Source organism: Octopus sinensis, linkage group LG10 (assembly GCF_006345805.1).
Source record: "Octopus sinensis linkage group LG10, ASM634580v1, whole genome shotgun sequence".
NCBI classification, from domain to species: domain Eukaryota; kingdom Metazoa; phylum Mollusca; class Cephalopoda; order Octopoda; family Octopodidae; genus Octopus; species Octopus sinensis.
In genome coordinates this window covers 30,679,610-30,695,522 of record NC_043006.1, presented here as the reverse complement: position 1 = coordinate 30,695,522, position 15,913 = coordinate 30,679,610, and the positions used below count along the sequence as shown (strand labels likewise).

The 15,913-nt window shown below is 36.0% G+C and overlaps 1 protein-coding gene across 2 annotated transcripts in view; it reads left to right on the top strand.

Annotated features, from left to right (window-relative positions):
- The window catches only part of LOC115216623 (Bardet-Biedl syndrome 5 protein homolog), a 40,509-nt gene extending 29,749 nt beyond the window's left edge, over positions 1-10,760 (top strand). For both annotated transcript variants that reach the window (XM_029786105.2, XM_036506482.1), the window contains exons 8-12: positions 2,420-2,515; positions 4,268-4,330; positions 7,368-7,502; positions 9,125-9,208; positions 10,594-10,760. In XM_029786105.2, the coding sequence (XP_029641965.1) occupies positions 2,420-2,515; positions 4,268-4,330; positions 7,368-7,502; positions 9,125-9,208; positions 10,594-10,719 (504 nt within the window). In that variant the 3' untranslated portion in view covers positions 10,720-10,760. The remainder of the gene's footprint in view (positions 1-2,419; positions 2,516-4,267; positions 4,331-7,367; positions 7,503-9,124; positions 9,209-10,593) is intronic.
- Positions 10,761-15,913: the final 5,153 nt, after the last annotated feature.

Genomic DNA, 15,913 nt, shown 5'->3' with positions numbered 1-15,913 from the left:
TTGGTGTTATGGGTGTGATTATTGACCTCTTTCTCAACAATGCTCCACATGTAATAGTCCAATGGATTGTGATCTGTGAAATTAGGTGGTTAAATGTTAGGGGTTATGTAACCATGAAAATTTTCAGCCATCCATTCTTGTGTTACTAGAGCTGTGTGTGATAGTGCAGAGTCTTACTGAAACACATATGGCCTTCCATTGCATACCCAAGACTTCACAATTAGTTTCATGACCTCAATGTAGGCAGCAGAGTTAACTCTAAGGCATTGTGGAAAGAAGTAAGGAGGCATCACATGTCCTTCATTGCTGACAACCCCTAAAACCATGACAGTTGCAGGAAATTTTGTATGCATAACACTTGGAACTTCAGAAGAATCTGCACATAACCATCTGTCATTTCTTTTGTTAAGGTTTTGATCCTGGTCGAAGTCTTTCTCGTCTGAGAAAAAACGAAATCAAATCTTTTTCTGTTGGATTTTTCAGTTTGTTTAAGAGCCTTTTAGATCTGATGCTTTTTCAGGCAAATTGATCTTTCCTCATCATATAAGACTTATATCTGATGTCTTCACAGACAACATTTCTGACTGTCCCTTCTGACACATGATCTTTTGCAACTGACCTCATGGACATTTTGGGATTGTAACCAATGTTCTGTTGAAGTTGCTGGATAAATTCAGTTGTTTTGATGATTTCAGAGCATTTAAAATGCTTTTTATGCTTTGATACTGGTGATACATTTTCATCTTCAGTCTCTAACTCCTTACTCACTTTGTAGACAAAAGAACTGGCAACTTTTAAAATTGAGCTATTTCTAAATCCCTATGCTCAACCTTTATAACCACAATAACAGCATGCCTCTTCATTTCTTGAGTAAGCTGAGGGTCTTCCATTATTATTTTTGGAAACAAAGATTATACAGAGTTAGCAAAAAATTCAGTAATGACCCCCAAAAAGTTATGTCCTCAAATACCTTACGCACCCTGTATGTGTGTGTGTGTGTGTGTGTGTGTGTGTGTGTGTAGGAGCAGTTATTAAGGCAGATTTTCTAAAGGAGGTGGGGGACATTGTCACAATTTTGACTAAGAATTTATATAAAAAGGGTTAGGTGGTGAATCTGATTGTTGGTAACTATGGTGACAACTCCAGATATGATTCAGTCTTATTAAGCCTTAGTAACACAACATAAGCAGCAGTTTTACTCAGTTGAAGTTTTCAAGTTCTTTTTCTTTCCTCTATTTTGAGATGAATTTTCATTGCTGTTAATATTTTTTTTAAATCTTGGTACAGTTTTAATTGTATTTGATTAATAATTCTTTTTGGCTTACCCCACACTTAACTGTATGTTCTTCATGCAGGATGCACCTTTGGAAAATATCCCAATGCCAACATTTTAAGTTGCCAAATCAGTGAACTATTTTTACACTAAATCTGTACTCTTCACATCATTCAGAGGTCTTCTGTGTGTTGACTATACTTCACTGAAATGGCCTAATAAGGCAGAAACATGGTAAGAGTTACCACTCTAGCTACCAAACATCACTCCATTCTTGGGCATATCTCCATTTAATTTTAGGCAAATGAAGTGTTGGAGTTCTCTCCCTTGCTCTTTTTGAGATAAGTTTTCATTGATACTAACATTTCTAGACAGGTATAACAGTATAATTTCAATTAATTCAAAATTTATTTTTAGTTCACTACATTATATTTGCCTCCACTTATGTAAATCAGTGCCTAGGCCTATTAACTAAAGTGTTGGACTCACAATCTTAAGGTCACTGTTTCAATTCCCAGAACAAGCAGCACATTGAGCTGTTGAGCAAAACACTTCATTTCATGGGGATCATGTTGACTCAGCTGTAAATGAGTTCTATCAACAATGGGGGGGGGACTTAACCCTTTGATGGATTGGATTAGGGACCTTTTGCTTACTGCATCTGGAACATCATTGCTGGACAACCGACTGACAACATATGGTACCAAGGACATACTGTAAGTTGCTGTTATGGGTGTGTGCTGGGGTATATGCAAGAACCAATGGATCCTGGTCTCTTCTGGGGCTACAAAAGGGCCATTATTTAGACTCAAGTTTGTATCTTTGATGTTTCTAGTTAAACTTATCTGTTGTTTTTGTTTGGTGTGTTTGTATTTTCTTGAGTTTTTTTTTTTTTGCTCTTAGCCTTGCGTACCCTGTGTATATGTGTGTGTATACACAAACACACACACACACACACACACACACACACACACACACACACACACATGCATTCACACATACACCTACTGTTGCATATGGCTTATGTTCTAGTGATTCTGCTGGTATTACGGTTACATCAAGGTATTTTCTTTGCATTAAATTGGCATCAGAACCTGTACATCTCATGATTTCTTCTATTGCTAACAATGTCTTTAATAATTCCAGGGTAACCTTGGTACTTTTTATATCACAAATATCCGGGTAGTTTGGAATGCCACAATGAATGAAGCATTTAACGTCAGTATTCCATATTTACAAATAGTAAGTATCAGTCCATCATATTTTTTTAATTCATTTGCTTGTTTCAGTCATTTGACAGCTACATTGGAGAGTTGTCTGTAACCCATTCCTAACAATAAATTCTGTTTACTTTCTCCATTTTTATTTCATTACCATCTTCCCATCCAAAGATTGTTTTTTTTTTTTTTCTTAAATGTCTGACAGAGGATGAAGATCAGTTCCCATGAACATTTTTAGGGTTTCTGTGTCTGCTGGATGGAATGAAAGTCTGGAGGCCTGGCTTTAAAGGCACCCAAGTGCCAGTGAGTGGTGTTTAAATAGGGCCACACATTTAATCTGCCCTAACCCTTGAACAGGAATGCTCTTCTTAGTGGACTTCCAAACTGTTTCTTCCTGCTGAATTTCACTTACAAGGTTTTGGTTGACCTGAATTTGCGATAGCAGACGCTTGATCTTGGTACTCCTGCCATAGAAACAAACATAAAATCATGTAATTGTGAAACGAACTTCCTAAGTGCACAGCCATACCTTGTAATAATCCTTTCTGCTATAGGCACAAGGTCTGAAATTTTGGGAGAGGGGTAAGTTGATTATATCGACCCAAAAAAGATGAAATGCAAAGTATACCTCGGCAGGATTTGAACTCAGAACATGAAGATGGATGAAATGCTGCCAAGCATTTTGTCTAGTGTGCTAATGGTTCTGCCAGCTAATTGCCTAATTACATTCCTTGTAATTATACAATTTCCATCTGTGCTTCCCTGACTTACTGTTAATCCGCATTGGGTAAATACAATTTTCTCTATAGAGAATATGCTTCATGTGAGTTGTGTCAGATGTAGCAACCATTCATCATAAGATTGTAAAAGAAGGTTTACTATAAAAATAACAAAAAAAAGAGAGGTGCCAACCATTTTAACCAACTACCATGTTATCAATCCCAAATTTTTTTATATTATCTTTTAGATATATATTTGCTTCAATTGTTTTAAACTACATCCTACAGCTGTTGCTGTTACTTAATGTATAGTTTATAAATTACCAACAATTTTCTTGATGGTGGGTACAATTTTTATCAACAGATCTGTACTGTTGATTTGTTAAGTTACTAAGCCAAACAGTAAAGTCATTAAAAAAAAGCACCCAAGGTAGATCACAGCAAATGAAAATCATCGTTTTACATCCACTTTCCATGCTGGCATGGGTTGGAAGGTTTGACTGAGGACTGTCAAGCCAGAAGGCTGCACCAGGCTCCAATCTGATCTGGCAAGGTTTCTACAACTGGACACCCTTCCTAATGCCAACCACTCCAAGAATGTAGTGGGTGCTTTTTATGTGCCACCAACACGAGGACCAGTCAGGCAGCACTGGCATTGACCACACTCAAATGGTGCTTTTTACATGCTACTGGTTTGGATGCCAGTCAGGTAGTACCAGCATCAGCCACGACAATGATTCCATGTGACTCAACAGGTTTTCTCAAGCACAGTTTATTGTCCAATGATGGAAGGGTATTCTTAAATGTGACACTGGCATAGGCCATGGTTACAGTCTCACTTGGCTTGCTAGGTCTTCTCAAGTACAGCATGTCTCCAAAGGTCTCAGTCACTTGTCATTGCCTCCATGAGACCCAACATTCGATGGTTGTACTTCACTATCTCATCCCAAGTCTTCCTCGATCTACCTCTTCCACAGAATGTAAGAATTTAATATTTGTTTCTTTTTAATTAAATAAAATGTTTTACATAGATTTTGTAATATTTTCATTTCCAGAAGTCTGTGAAAATGCGTGACTCTAAATTCGGAGTAGCCTTAGTCATTGAAAGTTCAGTTCAGGTAAAATTTGTTTTATCATATTTTCAGGAGCTGAATAAGTCTGCAATATAGTAACTCTCTCTCTCTCTCTCTCTCTCTCTCTCTCTCTCTCTCTCTCTCTCTCTCTCTCTCTCTCTCTCTCTCTCTCTCTCTCTCTCTCTCTCTCTCTCTCTCTCTCTCTCTCTCTCTCTCTCTCTCTCTCTCTCTCTCTCTCTCCATCTTTCTCCCCCCCTTGTATCTTGAGTCTATATTGAGTCATTATTTAGTGTGACCTAATGACTTTGTCCTAAATCTTCTTGTCTTTTTCTATCTTCAGTGGTTTCCATTGTCAACACTGCCACTTTTCACCCAGCATGCATCATTCATTTGTATCACATGGTCTTCTAATATAATCATCTCTCTCACATGCATTGGTCTCTGCCTTCATAGCCCTGATGTTTTCTCAATTTAAACAGTTTTAATTAGTTTTTTTTTGTAATTTAACATTTTTATTTCTAACATTTCAACCCCCAATATTCCACATTCACCATTTGAATTCCAACAGACCACCTTATAATTAATGGAGTTTATCTGTTCATGTTATATTCCTTATGTTAACTTTACCATTGTCTATAAACCTCACTATTAGTAATAACTAACAAGAGTTATTCATAAATAGGAGACAAGTGATATTGAGGTCAATCACATTAGATATAAACCAAAAAGCTTAGTTTTCAAGATCCAAAAAGTCTTGAGTGTCTTGTTACAAATAGCATTGTTCATGCACACATTTTGGGGGTTGTCAGTGTCAAGTTGACCTAATCCTGTTGCCCTTCCTGTTCTTCTTGCTTTGAACCAATTTAACAGCAATGTCCCAGAGTTGACTTACAACTAATGCAGTATAATCATTCAGATGTGACTGATGACTAATGCATTATAGTCGATCTTCATCATCAACACCTATATTCATTATCAAATTGACCAAATGCGTCTCTCAACTTCAACACAAGTTCTTTGTCTCAGAATTCTACAGGTCAGATCCATTTAATCTTAGAGGAATGCCATCAGCTGTGGATATGATAATGAAAGAAACCATGATTTATCTTTTCTATCTCCAACCCCCCTCTCTCTCTCCCTCCCTCACACCTCCCTCCCTCTCCCCCCTCTCTCAAGCTCTAAAAACTTCCATTAAATTCTGTACTACCCACATCATCATTATCTGTTGAGCATTTTTTGTGTCACTAGATGACTTTTGAGTCACTAGATGACTCAAAAAGGTAGATAACTCATTAAGGACATAGACACTTTTTAGTTTTATTCATCCACTTGGAAAAGGTTACTTCACCAAAATGGTGAATTAACTACATAGAGTTTAACCCTTTAGTGTTTAAACCAGCCATATCCAGCCCAAATATTCTACATGTTTTATATTCAAACTCACACCTAACCTACATTGACATTCTAAAAATAAACAATCACTTTATTGAAACCCCAAAGCTATAAGATAATGCATGATTAATTCAAAACAATTTGAGTGAAAAAGTATTACATTTAACAGAGTAATCTGAATACAAAAGGGTTAAATGTAAATGCTATTCGACATGAAAAATACCAATTTAAGAGAGAAAAGATCAACAATCTGCTGATGGGATTTCAACCATAGATGTATCATAAATTCATAAATTCAGGTGAAGCACATAATGAAGAACTGTTCCAACACTTGGCACAGTGCTGCTGTTATACACACATGCACACACACATGTCTGACTGTATTCAAAAATAAAGGCCACCCAGCTGATGAAGTCAGTTACCAACATACATCCTACATCACATCTATAGATATACAATCTTTTTTACCTGCTTTATTACTATTAATACACTGGCCTCTTCTGTTCCTGGTCTCACACACCTATTTCACTTGTCTCTCATCTTGTCATCACTCACATTGTGTCCCCTTCCCCACAGGCCAGCCACTAAACTTTCAGTCTCTTCTCAAAACATCAATCTTCTTGTACTCCCTCTCTCAAATGAACATGTTTTTCCATCACCTGTTTAATTCATAATTGTTCAAAAGGAACAACAAGCCATGCCACTCTCACCTGTCCCAGAGAACATGCAAACATATTGAGCAACGAAGCATCATCCAGACCAACCCAATAAAAAAATTGATTATATTACCTTCTTCGAGAAACATAAATGGTGCCTACACTGTAATTACCAGCCCTGGTCAAACCTTCCAACCCATGCCAGCATGGACAACAGACGTTGAATAATGATGATACAGTAACCACTAGCCATATCGTGGTTCATCTATTGTGCCCTCCATCACGGATTTTTCTGGTTAATAGATGTAAATTTATATCACAGACTCATCAGTATATCTGGGTTTCTACGGCTGATAGGTATTTATATTTTCTAGATTTTAATTATTTCTGTGGTAAAATAAGCATTTTCATGCCTAAAAATTAATAAATTAATAAATAAAAATATAGCACAATACTACACTGTATAACACATTAATTAAAATATATTAAAAGAAAATACATAGTGTACTGTAGATGAGTAAACAAAGAATTGCAGATACTGGATGGAAAATGAAACTTGGGAGGTGAGTGTGTGGTGTTGTTTTCCATTTATAATAAAATAGATATATGCAAATTATAAAAATAATAAAAAAAATATACAGTACTGTTTCTACTTCACGGATTTTCACCTATCGCAGGGGGTTTTGGAATGTAATACCCACAATAGTCAAGGGATTATTGTGTCTGTCTATGTTTGTCCCCGCCCACCCCCACAACCTGGCAACTGGTGTTGGCATGTTTACATCCCTGCAACTTAGCAGTTCAACAAATAGAACAAGTACCAGGCTTACAAAAAAAAAAAAACGTCCTGGGATCAATTCATTCAACTAAAACTTCTTCAAGGCAGTGCCCCAGCATGGCCACAGTCTAATAACTGAAGCAAGTAAAAGATAAAAGATAAAAAAACTGAATTTGTCACCAATGGACCTCGAATGTTTTACTCCAACCATTCACCTTATGAACCTCAACGGTTTATCTTGTTGATCTTTTTACAGAGTGGCAGCTACATTCTTGGATTTCGGATTGACCCCAAAGAGAAACTGGAAGATGTATGCAAAGAGATATTAAGTCTGTTGCAAGTCTATCGTGCTGATCCTGAGTTTGGTGTGCAGTATGAGGTGAAAGAGAAGGTATGACACAGTCTCACTAATTTATTCAGATTCTTCTAATATGATTCCATCCTTCTCAACTTACCAACCACATTTATTATTGTATATCAAAACTGGTGAACAATAACTTCACTGGCAACAATAATCTTTTGTTCACTGTATTTTTGATGACCACAGTTTTAACTCAACGAAAGGGATTTTGGAAAGCACTATTTTCTTTCTTTTTTTCTTGCCAAAGTTACACTCTTCACCAATATATTAATGACAGATACACACACGCACACACACGCATGTGCACACACACATAAATACATCAAGTTTGGCTGTGTGATTGAGAAGTTTTTATTTACTGTGACATTAACAAAATAGTGTGGAAGCTGGAGGTTGTCAAATCAGAAATAGAGACTAAGTAAATGACAGGCAGAGGAATAAAATGAAAGTGAGTGGAAAGATGAGGTGTTAATTTTGCTGTCCAAAGTGACAAAAAGGGAAAGAGTGAGTAAGAGTGCGTGGATTAAAATGAAAGTGTGTTGCAGGAGGAGTTATTACTATAGTGTGAATGGCAGGTGTCATATGACCAAATAAAAAGTATGAACAACTTTACCAACAGAGAAAAAAATACAGATCTTCTTTTATTGATAAACAGAAGAAAATTTTCCATAACAGCTGCATTTACTATGGCTGTCATCAAGTCACAAGAACAGTTAGTGAATCAAGTTGACATTTGCTTGATTAGTTAAAAAAAATCAAAACAATCTTAAAATGCTGATAAAGGATTATAGAAAAACTAGGAAATCTTTATGGAACTTGGAATTTTACTACAAATATTGAGCAAAAAGAACTTTTGGAATAACAATAATTACATGAAAATCGTTGAGTGTTTTGTAAATATTTTGATATTTTTGTGAACATTGTATCTTTTTTTAATTACTTTTATAATTATTTTCAAGCTTTCAGTCAGTGGCATAGCAATGGCTCTCAGTGCCTGAGCACAAAAATATTTTTAGCATATCCACCATCATCATCATCATCATCATCATCATCATCATCATCATCATCATCATCACCATCATCATTTAATGTCTGTTTTCCATGCTGGCTTTGGTTGGACAGTTCAACAAGAGCTGATGATCTAAAGAACTATGCCAAGCTTTGCTGTCTGCTTTGGTATCATTTCTACAGCTGAATGCCCTTCCTACTGCAATCCACTATGCAGAACAAACCAGGTACTTTTTATGTGGTCCTGGCTCCAGTAAGGTCACCAAGTAACTCACAAGACAAGACCCCCTCAATTGAGGGGCCGCATTATTGAGGGAGATAGCTTTATGCTCGGTGATGAGAGACTAAAGTAGGGAAGTCCAGAGGAAATTTAGAGCGATTTCTCTTCAACATCTGGGAGTGACTGCCTCCTTCTTGCTAGGCCTCAGTACTTAATGAACTAATAAAATAAATGTTACAAGTAAAACAGCTGTCACTTTGTTGTAGAAGAACTTCCATGTGTGTATATAGTATTGTGGCCTATCATTTTTGGCAATTGGCATTCACTGTCACATTTAGGATTATAGTTTTACCATTAAATATTCACTCAAAATACATTTTCATGCATTTTGTTTGTTTTTTTATTATTTCCTTCTGTTCGGAAGACTTCAAATGACCCACCACAGGTTCTCCAAGATGTTGTGGATGATGTTGAAATTGAGGAAGATGGCACTAGCGATGCTTTTGCAGTAAGTATCACTTGTTAAAAATATCCTTCAATGTCCAATTATAGTACAGTCCTACATCATCATCATCATCATTTAATGTCCGTTTTCCATGCTGGCATGGGTTGGACGGTTTGACTGGGCACTGGCGAGCCAGTAGGCTCCAATCTGATCTGGCAAAGTTTCTACAGCTGGATGCCCTTCCTAACACCAACCATTCCGAGAGTGTAGTGAGTGCTTTTTACATGCCACCGGCATGAGGGTCAGTCAGGCGGAACTGGCAATGACCACACTTGAATGGTGCTTTTTACATGCCACCAGCACAGGGAGTCAGTCAGACGGCATTGGCATTGGCCACAACTACAATTTCCATTTTGATTTCAATCCTACCTCAAATTAAAACCAAATATCACACAATCTTATAATTTACTCATTTATTTCTATTTTCCTTAAGATTTCTACATCATGAAGACTTTGTTTTTTTTTTATTCTTTTACTTGCTTCATTTATTAAACTGTGGCCATGCTGGGGCACAGCCTTAGTTTTTTGGGGGGTTTTTTTCATTTTTTGTATATCATACATTTTATGGAAAATAGCATCATTGTTTATGTATTTCCAACAGAACAAGCAATTGTTCATTGCATTTCTGAAAGGGAGAGTGACAAGGGAGTATCTGAGTAACTCAGACAAAATAAATACTGCTCTCATCTCTCTTCTGTCAATTCACTAACATATGGTTAATTTGCCAAAGCCCACTCCACCAAGTACCACTCTATCAAGGCCCACTCCACCAAGTGACTCTAGCATACTTACTGAATGGGTTTATTTCTGTCCTGCCAGGCTGCTTTACATTTCTGTTGCCACAGAATTGATTTGATTACCATTCTCAATTATGCTAATCATTGAAGCTGGAAGTCCCTCTGTGGACACTCCACCTGCTCTGTTTATTGGAAAAGACAATGAAAAATGGTGATGGTCTTCTCTCAATTCCATTCACATCAAAGATGCATTATAGGAATTTTATATCTTTGAATGGTCTTTGAACAGTTCTTTATTTTATTGGCCTTGATAGAATCCAAAACAGAATTAATCTCAGATGGAATATGAACTTTTATATACACAGAAGCTGAAAATAGAAGCCATCAGCCTTTTGTCCAATGCTCTGATTCTACCAGTCCACCACCTCTTGATGGTGGCGATGGTTGTGGCGTTGGTGGCGGCAGCGGTGGTGGTGGTGGTGGTGGTGCCAGAGGTGGCAGTGATGGCAACAGAAGAATCAGTGTTGTATTATATTTTGTTTGAATTGATGAGAAAGTTAATTATTGTTTTAATAATTATTATTTCATCAAAAAGTTTCCAACAAAAAGTAATTGATTAATACTAATATTTATGCTTCTTTTAATTTGAAGGCCTACTTTGCTGATTGCTGCAAGATCCGGGACCATGAGCCAGTGTTCTCTGACTATTTATCCTTAGCCATTGAGAAATTACCAGAAAATGTCTCTCTTAAAAGTCTGTGGAATGTTTTAGCATGACTTTCTTTTAGTTTTCTATAAAATCCCTGTAGATACACATATTCATGTGTTATAATGTATGTTTCTCTCTCACTTTGTGTGTGTGTGTGTATGTTATTGGTGATAATGAATGGTAGAAAGAGCACTCAATCCATGGTGGGGAGTACAGTTAAATTCATTCAGCCAAAGTCATTTGCACCATTACTTTCTGATTCTACATTTTTTCTCCATTTTTTTTATACTTGTTTATGATACATTTATACTTATAATGAAACTCCTCAAATATTATTTTCATATTCTTAATACTTGTTCTGGCTGATTTTTATGAATATGATGAATCTTTATTAGAAATAATTTTTTTCACTCTTTCTGGATCCCCAAAAAACTTTGAACTCATTTTCACACACACACACACACACACACACATATAGTAGTTGATATCACAGAGTCGTTGCCTCTTCTGTATTTGGTATTTTGTTAATGTGATGAATCTTGACCAAATGTGAGTACGCTGTTTTGTGAGCTCCTTATTTATAAAGATTCTTTGACTGGGATGTCAATGTTGTGATGTTCAAGCATTTCGTGTTGTCTTTGCAGTCTCCAGCATATTGCATTCAATTCCTTGTGATCTTGTTCCAACTTTCTCCAATCGAAACTTCTGCCAGCATCTCAAGTTTTTTCCTCCACTAAATTCAAATTCTTTCTAACAAACACTTTTACTGGGACATTTAATATTGTATACTCTAAACATTTGATTATCTGCAATATCAATGACAAATTCATTGACAGTAATGGTGCAAATGACTTTGGCTGAATATATTTAGCTGTGCTCTCCACCATGGATTGAGTGCTCTTTCTTCCATTCATTATCTCCAATAACACACACACACACACACACAAAATGAGAGAGAAACATACATAATGTATGTATGTATATATATATATATATATATATATATATATATATATATATATATATATATATATATATATATATATTACACTGTATGCTATGTATTATACTATGAATATCTGGGGCTAAAACAGCAATGAAATCTTTCATTTAACTTCATTCCACCCACAGACGCCTTTAGTCTGGAATCTCAAATTCTGTCTTGGAAGAGGATCTTAGAGTAAACTAGTCAGAATATAATGTAGATAAAAAGCATAAAATATGAGGTCCATGTTTTATTATATCATGTATGGTGTCACATGATGTAAGGTGCCACACCATTGAGTTACAGTGTCACAGCATAAATGGTGCCACATTATTGAGATTTGGCAGAATCATAAGCACATTAGACAAGATACATAGTGGTGTTTCCTCTGGTGTTTTATGTTCTGAGTTCAAATACTGGTGAGGTCAACTTTGCCTTTCATCCTTTCAAGGTCGATAAAATAAAGGACCAGTCAAGTACTGCAGTCCATAGTATCAATCAACCCTTTCCTTTTGCCCTCAAATTGCTGGCCTCGTGCCAAAATTTGACTATCACTGATGATGTCACATCATTGATTGTGTAACATTGATGGTGTCACAAAACTGATGATGTCACATCATTAAAAGCATCATCATGTAAAGTTTCATACCTTTGAATGTCCCACAATATTGACAGAGATTGAACTCTGATGTCCCCATTGATTTTATGATTTCTTGGAGAAGATAACACTGCAGTGTTTTCTCATTTCCAAAGAAGGAAACAAACTCGCCATCTAACGACCTTATGAAATAAAGTTGTTCATTACACAGTAGTGTCTGGCAAGAGCAGAGCCAGGGGTAACTCACAGCAAGCTGATGTAGTGATAGGTTTCTTCTCTCCAATAGAAACCAAAGCTTTACACATTCACATTATGGATTCCCTTGGCAAAAGTCTCACTGCCACACTTGTTTTTTTCTTTTCCCTTAATGTTGAAGGTTTTTGTATGTAATAGAAATGTAAATTATATGGTGCTTTGGCTGTTTGCTACAATTCCTCCAACAATAACTGAACCTCCTCATAGTACCAATCGACAGCTTGCTATACTGAGGCAGTGACAATAAAAAATACTTGCTATGAACACTGTAGAACTGGACCATAAGTGGTATTGTGAAACATTAGCTCTTTGGTCAGCAGTGCAAACCCATATCAGATATTAGGCAATTGTAAAGACCAGTTGTGATAAATAACTCAGATACTCCAATGGTTACACGTTTCAGAAATATATGCACATCAAATTATCAAATATAGCTTTGTAAATGTTACTGTAATACCTGGAAATAAATTTTATTTTTATTTTATTATTGTTATTGTTGTTGATGTTGTTATGGTGGTCAGCTGGCAGAACCATTAGCATGCTGGACAAAATGTTTAGTGGTATTTCATCTGTCTTTACGTTCTGAATTCAAATTCCACTAATATCAACTTTGCTTTTCAAAGTTGATTTTAGTAAATCCTTTCAGACGTCTCCCTCTCCTCAAAAACTGCTGTTCCCTTACTAAAATTTGAAACTATTATTATTGTTAAGAGAAGGTAGCATTGTTGTTGTATCAAACAAAATGCTTAGTGGCATTTCTTCCAGACCTTTACATTCAGAGCTCAATTCTGGCATGGACAACTTTGTTTTTCATGTTTTGGGGTTGCAATGAACTGCCAGTCAAGTACCAGGTTTATAATATTCAACTGAACTTCTTCTCCAAATTCTAGGCTTTGTGCATGTGTTATAAACAATCATTATTTATTGTGAATGTCCATTTATGTTGTATTTTATTCCTCAAATTGTCTCTATATGTTAGCTGTTGAAGTTGATAAAAGAATAACCAATGTTGATTGAGTTCTGGAGAGGAACAGACTGGAACTTTACAGATTTCAACAAAGGTTCCAAGAAATTGTGGAATCATTTAGACTAACAACAATAATATTGCCAAAAGCCTTTCAAGACCCACTTAAACCTGATTTCCTGGTTACTTTCTTGTGGCCTGGGGTTGGCCTGGAAGTAAGGTCACTTGCTTAACAACCTCAGGACACTTGTATTAGATGTGATCAGTGTACAGACTTGCATTTCTTCTAACTGACCACAAGATTTATTATTTGGCCAATTGAGTGGAACAGCGGTGTTTGTTTTACAAAGGTCTGGCTCTTTAAGCAAAGAGGATCTAACTGGAGCCAGATTTTGTCAGCATTCTTCTTGCACCTGAGTTGAAATAAAGGCAGCAGTTCATAAAGACCAGAGAATCAGGTTTCTTCCTGCATATAGAAACATTCCTACCAACACTGCACTTGATAATGCTGATGGAAGATTGTAAGGGTCTGTTAGTTGCTGACATCTGCTGAGATATGGGGAAACAGTGATGATTGTGTGAGAGGAAAATTGCCAGATTTGAATGGTCTTCCCTAAAGCTTTATATTTAGATGGTATATTTGTTCACAACTGTCTTAGCAGATGTCTGACAAGACTTGCAGCATCCTTTCTTGTATGGAAGAAGCAGTTATGTGGATGTTGTGGAGGGATGTACACAGAGTGAACATCAGGGATAGTTTTAGGCTAAAAGTTAAAAATTTTGGTCAAGGTACTCAAAGAAAAGTTGCTGCTTATCAACAGTGTGCAATTCCAATTAATCTGTCCAAGACAACATCTGCTCCCCCCCCCCATATGAAAGTAATAAGTTCCACTGATCAGAAGATCCATCTGCTGTTGTTGTCATGTGCAGGACAGATGCAGCTGTCAACCATGTTCCTTGTGAAAAAAGCTCTGAAAAAATAATCTTTCACTTGAATAGCTTGTTACTGTGAGACAGAAGAAAATCAGAGAATTGTTTCCATATTTGGTAAAAGTAAATGAACCATTGTGGAGAAGAATCTCGGTTCCAAAACTAATTTAAACATCATTTGGAGACTCTTTAAAAGATTTTGCTGCTCCACACAGTTGTGCTTCTGAAGCTTCTTAAATGAAAAGAAAAAAATGAAAATTTGTTTGCAATTTTATTATGGACTGTTGCTCTTCAGCTTAAGTTTGTTTCAAAGATATCTGTAGGAGGAATGAAAGATTTCATTGAAAATATATCATCAGTGTCAATATCCATTACTCAATTGTTTCTTTTTCTTCACTCTCTTTCATTCTTCTGCGTATTTGTTGGTGCCATACAAAAAGCACCCAGCACACTCTGTAAAGGGATTGACATTGGTAACGGCATCCAGCCATAGAAAGTATGCCAAAACAGACAATTGGAGCCTGGTGCAGCTCTCCAACTTGCCAGCTCCTGTTAAACCATCCAACCCATGCAGGCATGAAAAACAAATGTTAACCCTTTCGTTACTATATTTCTGACCAAAATACACCCCTTATGTGTTTCAATTAATTTCTAACATAATCATAAATTTAGTCTGGTTTCATTAAACAACTATAGCTTTTTTATTTATCGATATATTAATGTGATTTTTGGAAGATAATTTAATGAAATGTTCTCAACCAATTCTATACTATAATTTTTGTCACAAAGTGACTCTAATTGCAGGTAGATACAGGTAAATTCAACAAAATATAAAATTATTAAAATTTTGTTCAAACATCGCTATAGAAAATGGGTTATTAGCTAATATTCAATTGGGTATACAACAAAATTTTACGATAGAATTTGTTATTCTGGGTAACTTTCTGATACCCATAATAATATTTATGGCAAAATAGTCTTAATTTCATTTAAGGTTGTGGGAAACCACTAACTATCCTTTCTTTCGCTTTGTTTACATTTAGCGTAACGGTTCGTTTCCGCCGTAATGATTTCAAATAGGGTCATTCGAAAAAGTAAAAAGAAATAGTCTAAGGCTTTACTCTTCTGGGAAAGTCTGTGGCTTGGTCCAGTTTCTTCAGAAAAATCACCGAAAGAAACAGTTTTTAAATTTTCACTCCATTCAGGTGCCAATTCATTTTCTTTATTGCTGTCGGAGCTCTCGGATTCACTGTTTTCACTTTTGGAAAATGAAACATCAGATTCATTATCAAATACCACGTGCTTTTTTTTCAGTCATAGAGTTAGATTTGTCACGGTCTTCAGTAGAAAATCCTTCGAATTCTGACTTGCTGCTTGATATAATGAAATTCGTATCCATTTTTTGTCAGAATTACAAATTTTGAAAATACAATAGGAACAAATTTCGGAAAAAAATCTCCCAAAATTCACGGAATTAAAATTACACTTCAATCGTTATACAAAACTGTAGATGAACTGTTTACGAAGTAT